Source organism: Rattus rattus, chromosome 2 (genome assembly GCF_011064425.1).
Source record: "Rattus rattus isolate New Zealand chromosome 2, Rrattus_CSIRO_v1, whole genome shotgun sequence".
Lineage (NCBI taxonomy): Eukaryota > Metazoa > Chordata > Mammalia > Rodentia > Muridae > Rattus > Rattus rattus.
In genome coordinates, this window is record NC_046155.1 from 155,154,708 (window position 1) to 155,173,206 (window position 18,499).

The 18,499-nt window shown below is 51.5% G+C and overlaps 2 protein-coding genes across 4 annotated transcripts in view; one reads left to right on the forward strand and one right to left on the reverse strand.

Annotated features, from left to right (window-relative positions):
- On the forward strand, positions 1-14,805 carry C2H19orf81 (chromosome 2 C19orf81 homolog). Of its 3 annotated transcripts, none has more exons than XM_032893779.1 (5): positions 1-563; positions 12,309-12,375; positions 12,529-12,649; positions 13,678-13,811; positions 14,463-14,805. In XM_032893779.1, the coding sequence occupies exons 1-5, from the start codon at positions 101-103 to the stop codon at positions 14,656-14,658; spliced, it is 981 nt and encodes a 326-aa protein (XP_032749670.1). In that variant the 5' UTR covers positions 1-100; the 3' UTR covers positions 14,659-14,805. The 3 variants fall into 3 exon arrangements, with proteins under 3 accessions (XP_032749670.1, XP_032749671.1, XP_032749672.1); XM_032893781.1 differs by having other exon boundaries at positions 488-571; XM_032893780.1 differs by lacking the exons at positions 12,309-12,375; positions 12,529-12,649; positions 13,678-13,811; positions 14,463-14,805 and adding an exon at positions 10,231-10,775 and having other exon boundaries at positions 10-563.
- The window catches only part of Shank1 (SH3 and multiple ankyrin repeat domains 1), a 47,016-nt gene continuing 43,266 nt past the window's right edge, over positions 14,750-18,499 (reverse strand). Inside the window, 1 exon segment of the mRNA XM_032893776.1 lies at positions 14,750-17,971. Coding sequence (XP_032749667.1) covers positions 17,254-17,971 — 718 coding nt within the window. The 3' untranslated portion in view covers positions 14,750-17,253.

Here is an 18,499-nt window from a genome sequence, read left to right on the forward strand (position 1 = left end):
GAACGGGAAGTAGGGAGGCTCAGAGAGGGTGACAAGATTGGGGAAGGACTGCAATGAGAAGGGGGCAATTCAGGGGCCTGGGGAGGTGCTGGGGAGGCTGATGGAGAAAAGGACCAGGGAGGTGGGGGAGAGGGAAGAGACTTATGGGAGAAATGTGGAGGACAACTCTAACAAGGCGTCGAGAGGGAGGCAGACAGAGAATTGGGAAGACCGGGGACAGGGTTTGTTCAGGAGGGATGAAGAAAGAGCGGCTATGAGACATAAAGGGATGGGGACGGAAGTAAGGATGCAGGAAAGCAGGAAATGGGGCGCACATCGAGTCCCGGAGGTTAGAGGAAAGCGCGTATCCTTGTGGTCTCAGCCTTCCAGTTCCGCGTTTGCCCCTCGTGGTGCCAAAGAGCAAGAAGCAAGAGTCCAGGGAAAGAGCTGGGGCGTGTGGCCCAGTGAGAGGACCTCGCCCCGTCTTCCTGGACCTCCCCCGACCCGCCTCTCCAAGATGCAGCCAGAGGTGGAGCCTTTCAGCTCCCCCAACCCGGGCGCCTCCAGTTCGCACCGGGAGTCAGGTGAGCAGGTATGGGGGCCGGCGAACCGGCATTCCTACACAGTTGGTCCTCGAGCCTCGAACTACATTTCCCAGGAGCCCCTGCCTTTCTCTGGCTTGTACTCTGGGTACAGAACTGCATTGCCCTGGAGGGTTCTGTAAGTCTCCGGCTAGTGTGGTAAGCCCCAAAGTACATCTCTCAGAAGATGTTGCAGTTCCTACGCTCATACTCCGAGCTCATACTACTTTTCCCGAGAGGCTCCCTTGCCAATATTCTGGAATCAAAACTACATTTCCCAGAAGGCCTTGCAGATCTCTCGCAAAGACTCTGGACAACTACATTTCTCAAGGGACTCTGCAGGTCCCTGGCCAGTATTCTGGATCCAGAACTACATTTCCTACCATCAACCTCTGCAGTTACCGGGCTAATTAATAATCTTTTAACATGAAGTGCTGCCCCTATCTGAATGCTACTTCTGGGCCCAAAACTACATATCCCATGAAACACTTGCAGTTCCCTAGCTACTATGATTTAGGACACCATTCCCTTCACCCTCTGCAATTCCGTGGCAAATACCCTCGGTTTACAAAGAGTTTACCATAAAATGCTGCAGTGTCCCCTTCGCTAATATTTCTGGGCCCAGAACTGTAGTTTCCATGAATCTCCTGGGTCTTAAGAACGCCTCTGAGTCTATATCCCCCTAGATGCCTTCATTCCTTAGTCTTGCTCAGTAGTTCAACATCGTCCTGTCCTCAGCCCCTGGTTCTTATTTTCAGATGGTACCACCACCAACCCAGATGCAGAACTAAACCTTAGGTGCCAATCTTCCACCCCAGCCCAACTCAGACACCGACCTCTCCCCCCCCCCATCCCCCTCCACCTGACCATCAATTCCTGTCTTACTGTCTTTGGGTCTTTTCTTCGTCTGTACTTTTATAGTTTCCCACAGGGGCCTTTACACCTGGGCTTAACCTGGATCCAGGGAGTCTTCCTATCCTAACATGAGCTGGACTAGCTGTCTCTTGTTCGTGTCAGCCCCAGGCTTGCAGCCCTTCTTAGCACAGTAAACATCCCAAGAAGACTCGGCATGGCTATGTCTTGTAAGTGACAGAAATGAACTCTGTAAAAGTACAAACAGCGTTGTTCTACACAAAATGCACAGAGAGATTAAATCTAGTGACACCGCTAGGGACCCGGTTTCTCTCATCTCTCAGAGTTTTGATTTGAGATACATTTCCTTGGTATTCCACATAAAACTTTGGCTTGCTTATCTCATGGTCACAAAGCACCTACTACAATCCCAACCATCATTCTCCAAAGTCTCCCCTTTTTAGCGCCCCCTAGACGTCCTCTCCTACCATTTCAACTGCAAACACTTAACTGCCCACCTTGGTCTACCTAGTAAGAGGAACAAGACGACCATATTATTCTGCTCAGGGGGATCCAGCTCTACCTGCACCCGAGGCCCATTTAACAAGAAGCTTTGCCACTGAGGCTCAAGCAGTCCTAGTTTTAAGATGTTTATCTGGTGGAGATGCTGAACTGGAGTTTAAGCCTAATAAATATTTTTGAGTACCTGAGGACAGAACTATAAACCTCAAGACCAGACCCATGTGATCTCCTAACTCCATCTAGACCCCCACCTCTAAAGGATCCCACAGTCTTCAAACAGTACCCCGACATGTTCAGACATGTGAGCCGGTAGGGACTTTTCACATCCAAACTACAACATTTAGCAAATTCCTACAGTCTTTAAGTCTTGCTTTAGAGTACTCTCCTCAGGGAAGCATTCTGTGATTGCCCTGGGGAAGAATTTCCTCTCTCCTTCTAAACTGGGAGTTCTCAGGGGCAGAGTGGATATCGGTCATTTGGCTAATACTCTTTTTGAGTTTGCTGGTGAAAGGGTGTTCTCCATCATCCTCCAAGATGCACGGGAAGCATAGAGGTGCTGCTAAAGAGTGAAATTCTTGCATCTAATCAGTTAGTATTTACTATTTTTTTTTTCAGTGTTTGGGATCAAACCTAAAGATTTGTGGTGTCAGACAGGGGCTCTACCACTGTGCCACGCCCCCAGTCCCTCACTTGGGGGATTCTAGGCAGAGGTTCTACCACTGAGCCTCGCTCCGTCTTCTCACTGGGTACTGTGGTTTGAAAAGAAGCTCCTATATTTGAATGCTTGGTCACTAAGGAGTAGAACTTTTTGAAAGCATTAGTAGATGAGGCCTTGTTGAAGACTCTGTGTCTCTGCGGTTGGAATTTGAGGTTTCAAAAGCCCATGACAGCCTTACCCCTCTCTCTGCTTGTGGACCAGAATGTAGCTCTCAGAGACTGCCCCAGTGCTGTGCGTGCTGCCATGAGCCCTGGCATATTAATAGACTAAGCCTCTGAAAGTTTGAGCGAGGCCCCAGTTAATGGCTGTGGTCATCTCTGGCATACCTTGACAGTCGTAGAATAGTGTGGTCATGGCGTACCCTCACAGCCGTAGGACAGGGTGGTCCTGGCATACCCTCACAGCCGTACGACAGGGTGGTCCTGGCGTACCCTCACAGCCATAGAACAGGGTGGTCATGGTGTACCCTCACAACCGTGGGACAGAGGTGGTCCTGGGGTACCCTCACAGCCATGGTGGTCATGGCGTACCCCTCACAGCCGTGGGACAGGGTGGTCCTGGGCGTGCCCTCCAGCCGTCTGACAGAATTGGAAAAGGTGGGACAGGGTGGTCTAGGCGTACCCCCTCACAAGCGTCTGACGAATTGGTCTGGCGTGCCCTCCTGGCCGTCGACAGGGTGGTCTAGGCGTACCCTCCAGCCATAGAACAGGGTGGTCCTGGGCGTGCCCTCACAACCCGTGGGACAGGAGTGGTCCTGGCGACCCTCAGCATATAGAACAGGGTGGTCATGGCGTGCCCTCACACCCGTGGGACACCCCGCCCTCACAGCCGTAGAACAGGGTGGTCATGGCGTACCCTCACAGCCATAGAACAGGGTGGTCATGGCGTACCCTCACAGCTGTAGAATAGTGATGAAGACAGAAGCCAGTACTGGGAAGCAGGATATTGTTGTGACAGGCCCAACCATGCTATTTGTGGTGGGATGTAGACTTTGGGATGCTGAATTTAGAAAAGCAGTTGAATGCTTGAAGTGGAGCTTAATGGGCCATCCTAGTAGGATCATTGGAAGATGATGCTGAGGGCCATTTGAACTGTGGGGGCCCAACGCAAGTTTCAGAGGGAAGTAAATGGTCTAGAGACCATTTATGGTGGTTTGGATAATAACTGCCCTCATCGGCTCATATATTTGAACGCTTGCTCATCAAGGAGTATCAAGGAGTGGCACTACTTAGAAGGATTGGGAGGTGTGGCTTTATTGGGGTGGGTGTGGCCTTGTTGAAGGAAGGTGCTAGGGGTGGGCTTTGAGGTTTCAGAAACATAAGCCAGTCCCAGAGGCGTTTTCTCATCCTGCAGATCCACAAGTAGAACTCTCAGCTCCTTCCCTAGCACATCTACCTGTGTGCCTTCATGCTCCCTGCCATGATAACAATGCACTGAATCTCTGGACTGGAAGCCAGCCCCAGTTAAATGCTTTCCTTTACAAGAGCTACCGTGATCATGGTGTCTCTTCACAGCAATAGAGCACTGTCGACTAAGACAACATTCTTATGTTATTTTGGCGAAGAATGTGGTGTCTTTTTGCCCTTGTCCCAAATATCTGCCCTAAATATCTGCCTGAGACTAAATTGAAGAGTCTTTAGATTAATAATGGCATTGACAGAGATGCCAAGACAGTCTAGCATTGACAGTATAATGTGGTTATTAGTATCTCTGTCTGTCTGTCTGTCTGTCTGTCTGTCTGTCTATCTATCTATCTATCTATCTATCTATCTATCTATCTATCTATCTATCTTATCAAGACAGGGTTTCTCCGTGTAGCCATGGCTGTCCTGGAACTCACTCTGTAGACCAGGCTGGCCTCAAACTCAGAGATCCTCCTGCCTCTGCCTCCTGATTTCTGGGTTTAAAGTCACTGAGCTCCACTGCACGGACTAGTGATCACTCTTATGCAGATATACAATGAAAAGGAGCAATCTGGACAAAGAAATACAAGATATTCTTGATGAAGGGGAAAGGAGCATCAGGAAGTATAATGGAATTAAGTCCAATGCTCCAGGAGATGCAGTGTTTGAAGGACAGCCTGATGCTAAAGAGAATAAAGGGAGAGGGGACCTCAGGCAAGACCCCCCACCCAGCTAAGCTTCCAACTGTGGAACAAAATTAAAGGAGAGCTTAAGTAGTGAAGGAAACCATCGATAACAGAAAGTCGGTGCAAACGTAACTGAGGTGGCCATGTTCTAGCCCCAGCAAGCAGCACAGCTTGGCACTTTGGGCCACATGGTTCTGGTTTTGGAGTCAAGGATACAAAGGAGGGTTGTGGAAGCTTCCTCTTCAGCTAAGGAAAGCTGCTGACGTCAGGTGTGTGCAGGAGTGTCCTGCACGGAGGCTTTGAGAGGCCCCTGCACGAAGCTGTGAAGGTAAAGCCTGGGTTGTGCTAGGAACCTCAAGATGTTGGAAATGCCAGAGCTGTGAGATAGCTGCAGAGGAAAGCTGCCTGCCGACAGGGAGTGAAACCTGTTACCAGACTGTCTTACCCACCAGCTTCTGAATAATGACACAAAGACGTATTTATGTGTGTAGTCTAGGCCTCATAGCTCCCAACTGGCTCATATAACTCATTTGATTTGTGTTTATTCTAAGCTATGTTCTGTCACATACCTGTCACCTCTTCTGCAGCCTTGGCAACTGTCCCTCCCTCAGTACCTGGCTGGTGGGTTTCCTCACCTCCCAGTTCTTCCCATTACAACCGCCAACTTTTCCACCCATACCCCAGTTCCGTTCGCAAACAATGAACACTTGCGTAGGCCACGAGCTGGGCTGGTTCCCCAACTAACTCTCAACTTATTACCCCATTTATTCTAACCCGAGTTCAGCTGCACGGCTGGTTTCTTCTCAGTTTCCTACATCCGACTTCCTCAAAGTCTGGGGTGACTCTGTCTCTGACATCTTCCCAGAGTTCAAATCTCTCCCACCTTTTACTTCCTGCCTTAGCTCATCGGCCATCTTATTTTTATTGATGGGTGATGCTTCCACACAATTCACAGGAGGTTATCTCTACATCCCATAGTTCTTATCTCTGCCCAGAAGTCCCACCTTTTCTATCCTGCCCAGCTATAGGCTGTCAGCTTCTTATTAAAGCCAATCAGAGAATTCCCTAGGTAGGTGAGAAAACACACCTTTACACAGCACAGTTAGCAAAGCTGAAAAGAACCGGACATCTGAAGAGTGCTCTGTAATTGGCATGAAGATGCAGAATTTGGAGTTTGTCCTTCTGTTTTTTTGTTTGTTTGTTTGTTTTAAGATTTGTTTATTATGTATACAGCATTCCACCTGCATGTATGCCTGCAGGCCAGAAGAGGGCCCCAGATCTCATTACAGATGGTTATGAGCCACAATATGATTGCTGGGAATTAAACTCAGGACCTCTGGAAGAGCAGCAGTGCTCTTAACCGCTGAGCCATCTCTCCAGCCCTGTCCTTCTGGTTTTTGGTCTTGTTTTGGTCTGCTATTGCCTCACTATGCTCCCTTTCTTTCCTTTTGGACCAATAATGTATATAATAATGTGTTATGTATGTTAGAAGAATGTGATCTGCTTCCTTATTTTTATTCTCTGGGGGTCACAGTTAAGAGATTGCCATGACTCCCAGCGAAGACTTTGGACTTGAACTTTTGAACGTTTTGTTGAGATTGTATGGGCATGGGGACTTCTGAGGTTGGACTGAATGCATTTTTTTTTTTGCATTATGATACGGCTATAAGCCTATGGCAGCCAGGGAGTGGAATGTTGACTCTGGCCACCAGGCCTGTCAGTTTGTGTACATGCGTGGTGCTGGGAACAGCTATGAAGGTGCTGTACCACGGAATAATACACGTTTACCAATTCAGTGCATGGCTATGGAGATTAGAAGTAACATCGGGGTTTCTAACATCCCCTTTCCTGAGAAATCATCCTGTTTTTCACAGACATCTCTGAGGTTGCCATGCCATATCGTCCAAGTGACCAAAAACACACTATTTCTTTCTACACTATCAGGATAGAAGTTCAGAGAGTTTTAATACGGAGAGTTACACCCTGTGGCAAGATTAAGAGAGTAGTTTGATGAACTCACTTCTCCTGGCAACAACGAGCTGCAATGTGAGCGCTAGTTTCCTGACTGTGTGTCACATGGGCATCCATTACATTTGGGGGCCACTAAACAGACCATAACGTGCAGACACAATCTCATTCTTACCAATGTTGACTTCATCTGTGTCTGTATTGGTAAGTGTGTGCGTGTGTGTGTGTGTGTGTGTGTGTGTGTGTATGTGTGTGTGTGAGTGTATGTTGTGAGTATGTGTGTGTGAGTGTGTGTGTATGTGTGTGTGTGTGTGTGTGAGTGTATGTGTGTGACTGTGTATGTGTGAGTGTGTGAGTGTGTGTATGCGTGAGTGTATGTGAGTATGTGCAAGTGTGTGCATGTGTGGGAGTGTATGTACATGTGTGAGTGTGTGTGTGAGATTGTGTGTGTTAAGTGTGTGTGAGTGTATGTGTGAGTATATGTGAGAGTGTGTATATGTGTGTGTGGGAGTGTGTGAGAGAGTATATGTGTGTGTGTGTCTGTGTTGAGTGTGTGTGCGAGCATGCACTTGAGTGCGTATATGTGTGAGTGTGTGTGAGAGTGTATGTCAAAGTTGACATCAGATGTCTTCTTCAGTCACAGGCCACTTTCTTTTCTGAGACAGGATCTCTCAATAGCCTGGAGCTCACAGATTCATTCTGACCAGGGATCTTCCTCCACCTCCCCAGCACTAGGATTATAGGCTTATACACTGATTATGTCCATCTTTTACATGAGTTCTGGGGACCACACTTAAGAATTCATGCCTGGGTAGTATCTTAGTTTGTTTCTGGTTGCAGTGACAAAATACCTTGACCCCCCCAAAATTAAGGGACTAAGGGATTATTTGGTTCACAATTCCAGGTCTGTGACATCAGGGAAGTCAAGGTGTCTGGAACCTGAAGCAGCTGGTCATATCACATGGGCTGGCGAGAGCAGAGAGCAGTGAATCCATCCATGAATGCTTGCTGGTGCTCTGCTTGCTGTCTCCTCCCTTGTTCATACACTCTAGATCCTGTGCACAGGGAATGGTGCTGCCCACAGTGGGTGCTTCCCACTTGAGTTAGCATACCCAATTCCCATAGCCGCACCCACAGAACAACCTGACACTCACTGACACTTTCTTTCAAGATGATTCTGTATTGTGTGGACAATTAAAACCAACTGTGATCCAAGGCAAGCACACCGCCTACTGAGCCACCTCATTAGCCCCATTCAGATTGCTGGGGCTTTTTAAGGACAGGCATCCTGCAGGCCATAGTGACAGCTGACAAAATCCACGACTCTCCCAGGAGCTTCTCCGGTGTAGTGCATATTTGGATTCTTATGTCTAAGTCTGGTCATAGATCCCTGACTTATGTCCCAATCTATCTGCTTGGATTTTTGTTTGTTTTAATTTCCAGTTGGTTTGACAGAGTTGGGACTCAAGCAGGTCATGCAGCAGATGCATGTCCCCTGGGGCTTTCCCAGGTAACGCTCATCCTGGACCAGCTCTGCACTTGGCACTTTGCTGGGCTCTAGGACAAGAACACCGAGGCGTCAGCTGGAAAGATGGCTGTGCTTGCAGCTCTCGAAGAGGACCCAGGTTCAGTTTCTGTCACTCATGCTGACTGTGGCTCTCTACTGCCTGCAACAGCAGATCTAGCGCCCTCTTCCAGCTCCAGTATGTCAGCCATGTGCACACACAAAATTAAAGGTAAAATAAAACTTAAGTGACAATGACAGGGGCTGGAGAGATGGCTCAGTGGGCGAGAGCACTGACAGCTCTCCCAGAGGTCCTGAGTTCAAATCCCAGCAACCACATGGTGGCTCCCAACCATCTGTAACGGAATCCGATGCCCTCTTCTGGTGTCTGAAGACAGGGACAGTGTACTCACATACATGAAGTAAATCTTTAAAGAAAAAAAAAATGACAATGACAGCAAAACCCCGCTGCAACTGTGGCCTGGGGACAGCGATGCACATCTACCAACCAAGCACTCAGGAGGTTGAGGTAGGAGGATCAGCGTGAGTTCAAGGCCATTAAAGGGTAGGAGATGGCTCATCTGCCGAGCCTGAGTTAAACAAAACAAAACGGGCGGGAGAGGTGGCTCAGCAGCTCAGCAGCTCTCGCAGGGAGTATTTGCTCTCAGTACCCACCCCAGGCAGCCAGCAACCACTTGTTACTCCAGCTCCAGAGGATCCGGTGCCCTCTTCCGGCCCCTGCAGGCATTCACCTAGGTGTGGGGCACACACACCCAGACACAACTAGAATTAAAAGCAAACCTTTCAAAAACAAAGCTGGCATGGTGGTACACAGTTGGAATCTCTCCACCGCACAGGCAGAAACCGGTAGATCCCTGGGGCTCGTTGAACCGCGGCCAGACCAGTGGGCGATTCTGTCTCAGAACACAAAGTGAACAGCGCCCTATGAACAGCACCTGAGGCTGACCTCTGACTTCCATACACACGTGCACACACACAGAGACATGTACACACGCATGTAGCGGTGCTTTCTCGGAACCTCAGGTGTAATGGTGGCACGGAGGTTTTTATAGACTTTAAAGCTTAGACCTCTAGCTAGGGCAGCCTCCTCTAAACCTATCTCGGCCCCACCCGCCACACGGCTAGCTCTGTGCCTCTCCGCTCGCCTGCGGTTTGTCCTGTTCCCCGTGTCCAGCGTATTTCTCTTCCCCCAGTGACCCCTCTCTCTGCCCAGAAGTTCCACCTCCACTTCCTGTCCAGCTATTGGCCTTCGACTCTTTATTACAACCAACCATTACAATTCTAGATTGCCTGTAGGCAGGTGAGGGCTGCACCATTGAGCAAATGGCCCTTACGCTGCTCAGACATGTGGTGAGAACCCATTACAAAGTATGGTGGAATTAAGGTAGTTAATTAATTAAGGTAAATATACCTGTATGGTACACTCGAGCAAAGCACAGTGTGTGTGTGTGTGGTGTGTGTGTGTGTGTGTGTGTGTGTGTGTGTATGGTTACTGTGTGTGTGTGCAGTTTGTGTGTATGTGGTGTATGTGTGTGTGGTGTGTGTGTGTTTGTGTGTGTGGTGTACGTGTATGTATGTGCGTGGTGTATGTGTATGTATGTGTGTGTGTGTGTGTGTATGTGCGCGAGTGCACGCACATGAGAGAAATTCTGCAGTACTCTCTGGGAGAATGGTCAGCTCAGTGATGCAGAAACAATGTGGTGTTGCTTCAAGTGACAAAGTGGCATGCTTTGATGGGAGAGACATGTCCAGTAACAAGAATGTGCTGGCCCAGAATCCCCAGTAGGGGCTAGAGTCATGTCTCAGTGGTGGAGAACCTGCCCAGCCCTTTGAAAGGCCCCAGTTTTGATTCCCAGCACCATCACGAAGTGCTTGGCACATACTGGGAAACTTCTGCGTTTGGAGTATGGCAGAATGGGAAGATAAAAAAGAGGCAATAATAACACTGCAGATGGCGCCAATGGTCTGACTGGCTGCTTCTGTCCTGGTAATGCAGGCACAATGGCAGTTATTCCCAGTGGAGCTCACCCTGTTGCAAGAGCACTGGAAGCCCCCCGAAATTCCAGCAAAAGCACTGGGCCTTTAACCCAAAGGCCTGGAATCCAACATCATAGATTCGCCCTCTTCGTGCCCTTCCCGACCTCTTTGGAGGCAGAAATCGCCTGTGGGTCCCTAGCTCCTGATGTCGAACCACACCAAGGACTGATAGGAAAGGAACTTAAAGTGAGCGGCAGCGTCCTGGAGGTGCACTGGACCTCAGAAGATCCTCGCCGCCTCCGAATTTCCATCATGAACTTTCTTGACCAGCTTTCCCTAGTGGTGAACACCGTTCAGCTCTTTGGGCCCCCGTTTCCTGTTAATCCTGGCTGGGGACCCAGGTCTGACCTTATCCCCATCGACTAAGCAGTACAAGTTTCCCTGGGGAAAAGATTCCAGAAAAAGTAGCTGCTTCAAAAATGTGGAGGCCTATGTTTTTTTTTTCACGCATGTAGGGGCCATTTGGTCTGGTGCTTCAATGTTTGTTGCTGAAGAAAATAAAGCTATGCTAATATGAAAAAAAAAAAGAGGCAACAAGGCATGTGTTCTGTTAAAATGCAGATTAAAGTGGTGATGTGTGTGCCCCTTCAATCCCAGCAAGAGAGGCAGAGGCAGGTGGCTCTCTGAGTTCAAGGTCAGCCTAGTCCTCAGAGCGAGTTCCAGGACAGCCAGGACTACAAAGGGCCTTGGAATGTCGCCCGCCGTCCAACAAAGTCCCCGCACCACACCCAGAAGAGCACATGACCACCAAGGAAGTCCCGTATTTCAAATGCAAGATGGAGCACCTGGGGCCTTTAAACACAGGGTGCCGCCGGTGTGAGATACAGCCCTCGGCACTGAGCCAGGTGGCGGGGTCTGTACCGTAATTCCTGTAGTTTATGTGTCTCACAGTTCTGTGTCTGGTCTCTAAGACATAACTGCACAGTGCTTTCACCTCAGTGTCCCCCTCTAGTGGCCCTGTCTGGAGTTGATGTCAGGGGCAATTGTTAGGTCAGGAGGAATGTCCTACATCCTTGGGCTAACGGGGGGCAACTCTTCTCTCTCCTGCCTCGAAACACAACAATATAAGGAGGGGGACATTAATTTGTGTCAAAGAGTGTGTCGTGGGATGCTTGAACTCTGTAGGATAACTCATGGGCCTCAGATCCAATATATCGTTGCTCAGCACATTCCAACATGGTTGAAGCTGGGTTACTCCATCCTCATTCCAGCCCATCTGAAGGAAGGAGCCAAACATCAGACACATTTTCCTTCTTCCCTTACTCCCTCCATCCCTCCGTCTCTCCTTCCCTCCCTTCCGACCTCCCTTTCCTCTCTCCTTCCATTTTCCTCCTGTCGCCACTCCCCCTCCCTCCCTCCCTCCCCCTCCTCTCTCTTCACCTCTTCCTCCTCCCCACACTTTTCCTGTAAGGCACAGTCACTCTGTAGACCAGACTGCCTTTGAGCTTATGGCAAACACCCTGCCACAGCCTTCCTAGTGCTTCGATGACAGGTGAGCACGCTACCACAGCCAGTAGACAATCTTCTACGTAGATGACCCTAAAGTTGTAGTACTCTGGGCTTATACTTTTGGTGAGAACTTGGTCACCAGGCCCAAAGGAGCTGGTCAGGGAGGCTAGACACCCTTGTGCCTGTACAGCTCTCGGGCTGAAGTGAAGAGGGAGAAAGAAGGTCATGTGTGTCAATTACTAGCCAAGGGGAAAGAGAGGCCCATCGGCTAATGATAAAGTTGGCAGGAAGGGGGTCACATGTGAGGAACTTATCAGTCAAGTTCCAACCAGCAGGCTGGAGTTTGGTGTTAATTGTGGTACAGAGTGGTGTTTTCTCTTGCTGGCTCCCTTCAGGCTGAGCCTAACCAGGAGACAGTATCCGTGCCATAATGGAAGGGTGGCTTTTGTAGCTTCCAGATGGTATCTCAGGGACTGGCCTCTAAGATCTAACTTTCTGGAGTGGAGTTCACACGGCTGGGTGATTTTTGGAAAGAGTTATGGCCTCAAAGGGTTCTTGGCAGGTGACACTGGGTTCTTTTGTCATTAGGATCCCTCGACCTCGAGTCCGTAGAGGAGTCCGTGTATCGGAGCATGGGCAGGCCTGCCAAATCCTCGTGAGTACTCCCTGGCCCCATGACCTGTGACAGCTCCTGCAGAGGTGACAGCAGCAGCCCCTGACCTCAGAGTCCCTTTCCTTGCCTTGTCCCCTCTCTCCCACCCTCTTTCCTCTCTCCTTCCCTGTCTTTCCCTCTCTTCCACACACACAGAAAGCAGTACCTTCGGCAGGTCATCTCAGAATATGAGGCGCTGGATCGGGAGCTCCCATGTATCCGAAAGTTCTCAGAACCGCCCTCTGCCCAGCCCCTCTGCCTTTGCATGGAGACTTCGGTGAGTGGCCGTCAGCTCTCTGCATAGTTCAGGTGGTGAGAGGATCAGACCTGAGGTGGCCAGCATTCAGCTTAAGGACCAGGCATGGTATTTTTATTACTCTAGCACCAAAATCTGCAGGAGCAGGAGGTCAGACTCATTACACAGTGAGTTTGAAGCTAGCTTGGGCTACCTGAGCTCCTATCTCAAACACAACAACAACAAACAAACAAACACACACACACACACACACACACACACACACACACACACACAGAGCAGACCATGACTGCTCATGTTTAACATTAAGAGGCACCTACTGTATACTAGGCACAAGCCCTTAGGTGTCTATGTGACTTTACTCTTTCATGGGGAGGTTGCTGTCCTCATTTCTTGGGGACAAGTCCCCATTCCATCTCTCCTTTCCTTGGTGCCTTTAAGGAAGGAACCCTAGTGTACCACCCAGTGTACCACCCTGGGTACAAGGCATCTCTTTCCAGTTCAGAAGCTAAGCAGGCCTGGTTAGTACATGGATGGGAGGAAGAGGCCTTCCAGACTCTCCTAAAGTCTAATAGGTGGAGGTCAGAGGACAACTCATTTCTCGCCTTCCACCTTTATGTGGGTTATGGGATTGAACTCAAGTCACCAGGATTGCACAGTGAGCACCTTTGCCCACTAAACCGTCAAGTCAGCCCACCGCTCGTGATTTTATATGCTCAGACAGCTGTTTCCCCCTTTGTCACTATGGCCATTGGTCAACACAACTCAACTTCTTCTGACCCTACTGATAACTGCACTCCCTTAACTTGAGATCACAGGTTCAAATAGAATCTTCCAGAACTGAAAGGCACTATCCATGGCTGGTCTCTGGGAGAGTTTCCCTGTAGGTTGGAGAAATTTTGTAATCAGTCAGATGCCTTTACACCCGAGAGACATTTGTGGTCTCCTCTTTGGACAAGAGTATCATCACCTAGCGGGTCTGCAGGTGGAGTCTGGACCAGGCTCCAACCTGGGCGATAAGGGCTGAAGCTGTTTGCATCCCCATGCAGGAGGATTTCACGCACCTGGAGGTGCTGCAGGCTCTGGAGGCCGAGCTGCCCGGGGCCATGGAAAGTGGGCGCGTGAGCAGCATCCGCTACGAGAATATGAATGTCATCTGCGGCACCGCGGGCCGCAGGGACAGGTGAGCCCATGCATGGGAGTGGTCGAGGGTGAGAGGTTGAAGGACCTAACTGGGAGGGTTGTAGTCAGGGACTGTAATGCTCAGTAAATGGAGCTGGTGGGCGGAGTCAGAGTGAGGGCGGACGAGGGGAGGAGCCTAGCATCACCCCCCCCCAAAAAAAAACAGGGTAGGGCGGAGCCTAGAGAAGGCTGGTGGGTGAGGTCAGAATGTGGAGAGGAGTGAGGGGTGGAGCTGAAAACAACTGAAAGACTTGAAGCCTAGAGTAAGTTGGAGAAGAGGCGGGTCCTAAAGTGAGAGGGTGAGGTCAAGATGAAAGGGAACAGTGAGTTCTGAGGCCCAGAATTACGCAGAGGGACGGGTCCTAGGTTGAGCGGCACTTTTGGCAAAATCAGAATGAAGATGGCACTGGAGGGCTGGCCTGGGCTGAGTAGCATTTAGGGCGGAGTCAGAGTCAGGATGACATTGGGGAGGGCAGGTTCTATGCTGAATGGTATTTCTGGCCGAGTCTGAGAAGGACGTTAGCGAGGGCGGGACCTGACACATTCCCTGGTGAGGTGAAAGATCCGGCCGGGAAGACTGCAGTGATGCCCGCAAGCGAAGGTGGTTAGGGTGAATCTCAAAGACGTCTCTCCGTATTCGCTTCGCCTGCAGGTGGCTCATCACCGTCACAGACTTCCAGACGCGCTCGCGCCTGCTGCGCTCAGGGCTCAACCTCCGAGGAGTCGCGTACCCACTTGTGCGCCACGACGATCTACTGCTGGGGGACTACCGTTTGCACCTGCGCCGCTCCCTGGTCCGACGGCGCATGCTCGAAGCCCTCGGGGCGGAGCCGGTCGAGGAAGATTGACGCACAGCGGGGGCGGGTCCCAGCCGCGCCCCGCCCCCAGGCCCGGCGAAACGAGAGGGCGTGGCCTCCCTAGGAAGGAGGCGGGGCCGGCTCGAGGGGGTGGATACTGTGAGTTTAATTATAAAGAATGACCTGATACAAAAGCCATTTCTCTCGGCAAAGTCGTGTTGGGCGTGGGGGGCGGGACGAACCTCCACTGTCATCTACTTCCTGGTTACAATCCATCCCTGCGATCTTGCAGGACGAGCCCAACTCCTTTCAAGTCCCCTCCCGCCCCCTTGGAAGACAGTTCTAGGGCTTTTTATTTCAGGTTTCCTTTGATTTTGTGTTTTAGGTTTTTTTTTTTTTTTGTTTAATTTTATTTTGCTTCGTATTTTTTTTCTTTTGCTATTGTTTCTTTTGCTTGGTCTCTCCTTTCCACCCCGCTCCCCCATCCAGTCCCTCCCCCTTCCCTCTCCCCTCTCCTTCCACCCCCACCCCCACCCCCTACACCCTCCCCAACCCCGCGGCACCCATCCGGAATTAACAAGCCCTTGATAGATAGGCACCGCGCAGGCCCCCTGCGGACGGGGGGCATCCGACCAGGGGGAGGGGGCGGGTAGGGGCCCAGCGCCACCTCCTCTCCAGCCCTCACCACCCCTCCCCCCTCCCGTGACCCTCCCACAAGGTTCCCTGCATTTCCCTGACGTGGTGAGGGGAGGGGGCTGGCCCTCCCCTCGTGGACGGAGCGCCCCAGGGGCGCCTGGGGGCAGCTATAGGGAATGGGGTGGGGGGAAGGAGGGGAGCTCCCTTCTTTGGCAGCTGAACATAGGGGGGAACCTGAGGGCGATGCCTTTCCCCCCTTTTATCCACAGCAGGGGAGGGGGCTATCTAGGGGAGGAGAGGTGGCTTAAATTCCCAAGCCCCAGAAGCAGGGAGGGGGAACGTGCGGGGAGTGTGGAGCCATGCCGTAAGGATGGGGGCGTAATCTGGGAGAGAAGAAAGGGTTGGGGGAGGAGGGGGGATCTTCGTGCAAAATGGACAGACAGACAAATGGTCTAAGAATGACAGGACTGAGTGACAGCCTAGTGAGCTGGGAGCCAGCGTGCATGCGCAGGGTCTCCCTCCCTAGGAAAAGCAGGAGGAGGTGAGCAAAGACCTTGGGTGGGTGCAGAAAAAGAGAAGAGAGGACTGGCTAAGGGGTGCAGAGAGAGAGGCAAATATGCAAACCAAAAAAAAAAAAAAAAAAAGCCAGGCTCTGCAGGGCACTGGGGAGTCATCTAGAAAGACCAGAAGAGCGCAGCAAGCACATTCCATACCTGAGCACCATCCAAAGAGGAAGAAGGGGGGAAAGGCTGGGGGTGGGGGCCAAGAATGGGCTGGGGAGGGTGAATGCACGAGAGGAAGTGTGCAAGGGGACTCGGGAAAGCAAGTGAACAGAAGTAGCCCGACGTGGGTGGTGGCTCACGCCTTTTCTCCCCGGACATGGGAGGCAGAGGCGATCTGGGAGTTCCAGGACAGCTAGGGTTACACAGAGAGACCCTTTCTCAGGAAACAAACCAAACCAAACCAAACCAAACCAAAACAGAAGCGAACAGGAGTGCGAAGGAGAAGGATGGGGAGTCAGGAGAGAGGGAGTGAAACATTTGGAAGAGAGTTCAGGGCCACGAGTGTGGGAGGGGTGTCAGAGAAAGTAGAGAAGTCAGGGCACAGGAGTGCCACCGTGAGGAGGAGAGTAACGGTATGGGGTGGCAAGACCGGAGAGACCTATGAAAATGGAGGTGTGTTCAGAGTGTGCAGAGAGAGCAGAGAGCAGGGGTGGCCAGGGACTACGGGAATGTGCCTGGGTCTGTGAGCAGGAGAGGGAAGGAAAGTCCCATGTGTGTCTGCAGCATGGGTCCAGGGTAGCTAGAGAAATAAAGGGTGCAATACCCCCCTCCCCCAGAAGCAAGTATGCAGAGAGCAAGCTAGCAAAGGTGGTGGCGCTTGAGGAAACAAAAGAAAACAAAACAAAAAACAAAAAACCGAATGCAGCGTGTTGGGAAGCTGAGAGGGCCTTGCAGGCCGGAGGTGTGCAAGACAGCCAGGGGGCAAGCTTGTGCAAAAACTGCAGCCAGGGAGGGGAACAGGCGTGCAAGAGGCAGGGGGCTGGGCAGCTGAGTGAGCCAAGGAGAGTGGGAAGGCTGAGGGGCCTAGAGAGGTGAAAAGGGTTATTTGAGAGGCGCAAATGATGGAATCGGAGGGCACACCTTCCCAGGACCCCATCAGGTCAGGCTCTGGACTGACCCCCTATGGCTCTGTCTGTCCCCCCACCCCTAGTCAGCCTTTTTCCCTCTTTCTTCAGTACCCCTTTGTCATTTTTTTCTAATCCCCCCTCTACTCCACTTGCAGTCTTGTGTCAGCTGCCCACCTCTTGCGAGGTGCCATTGTCTGGCCTGCATCCGGTCCACCTGGGGACCTCAGTCAGGCTTGGGGAGACGGGGCAGGACACAGTTTTAGCAGAGTCCCTGGCCCCCTGAGGGGAGAGGGGGAGAGAATGATGGTCAGAGGGGTCAGAGGTCAGAGGTCAGCGGGCTCAAGGGTCCTATGGACGGGCTGGTCCGTCCAGGCCAGCCATCACCTCTCCAGGAAAAATTTGAGAGCCCGGTCAATGTTCATACGGTGGCCCACCCTGGTTACGCCCAGGTCCACATAGTCCTCCTTGGTCAAGGCAGGCAGATGGGAGCCATCAATCTCGTGGTCCAGGAACTGGGCTCGGTGCTCCGACAAGCCCAGCCACTCTAGCCAATCGGCGACGTCAAACTTGGTCCAGAACCCTAGAGGCTTGGCGCCGAACGGCTTGTCCGGGGGCAGCGAGAGCAGGCGGGTGGGTGATAGGGAGCGAGAGGCCCCAGACAAGGCTCCTCCAAGACCCCCAGATATCCCGGGGTGTGGTGGCACAAAGACGGGAGCGAAGGGGTCAGTCGAGCCTCCCGCCCCTCCGGTCGGAGAGCTACGGATGTCGAAGAGGCCCGGGTAGATGGGTCCTGAAGGCAGGATGGGCAAAGAGGAAGGCCTGGGCGCTGGGGTGACCTTGTGATCCGAGGCAGGCAGCAGCGAGGGGCTGGGTGCCCGGCGGAGCAGCGGAGGCCGCATCTCAAATTCCACACCCTGCAGGTGTCTGGTGGAAGCTGAGGCAGATGAGGCTGAAGGGGATGTAGCTCCCGGGGCTGCAGCTGTTGAAGAGGAGACCCCAGACCCAGTGGGGAGTGGTGGCAGAGGGGGTTTAGGCCAGTTCTGAAAGATGCTGCTGCTGGGTTTGGAGAGGAGAGAGGTCTGGGAGTCTTCAGAGAGCCTGGAATGTGACAAGGGGTGTAGGGTGGGGGACAGGGGGAGGGAGAGGGTTTGGGAGGAAGTGTTGAGGGCAAGGGTGAAAAAGAGGCAGAAGTCATGATTCAGAGGGAGAGACACAAGGGTGGGGGCAGAGAGATTGAGAAGATGGGGAGGTGGTAAGGGAGGGTCAGATGAATGTCAGGGGAGAAGTGAAGGGCCAGAAGAAGGACAGGGAGAGGGTGATAGCCAAGAGAGATGGAAGAAAAAGAACCATTAAGTGATAGCAATAACACCCGTCACCACTTGCTGCTGCTCATGTGTGTCAGGCATTGTTCTAAAGGCTTTCTGAATCACATCTCAATTTAATCCCCACAAGAGCACAGAGAGCTTAAGAAACTTGCCTAAGGACACACAGCTGGGGAGTGGCAGAGCCCAGTTAGAAGTCACCAAAGTCTGAGCTCTTAACCACTATTCTATACTGCCTTTTTTTTTGTTTTGTTTTTTTGTTTTTTTTTGTTTTTTGTTTTGGTTATGGTCAGTTATAGCAGAG

Bases quoted from the DNA above. Each gene is read 5' to 3' on its own strand.
- C2H19orf81 (XM_032893779.1), top strand. From the start codon at position 101: ATGGAGAAAAGGACCAGGGAGGTGGGGGAGAGGGAAGAGACTTATGGG. The intron at 564-12,308 runs GTGAGCAGGTAT...TTTTGTCATTAG, and splicing joins CAGTTCGCACCGGGAGTCAG to GATCCCTCGACCTCGAGTCC. The intron at 13,812-14,462 runs GTGAGCCCATGC...CTTCGCCTGCAG, and splicing joins ACCGCGGGCCGCAGGGACAG to GTGGCTCATCACCGTCACAG.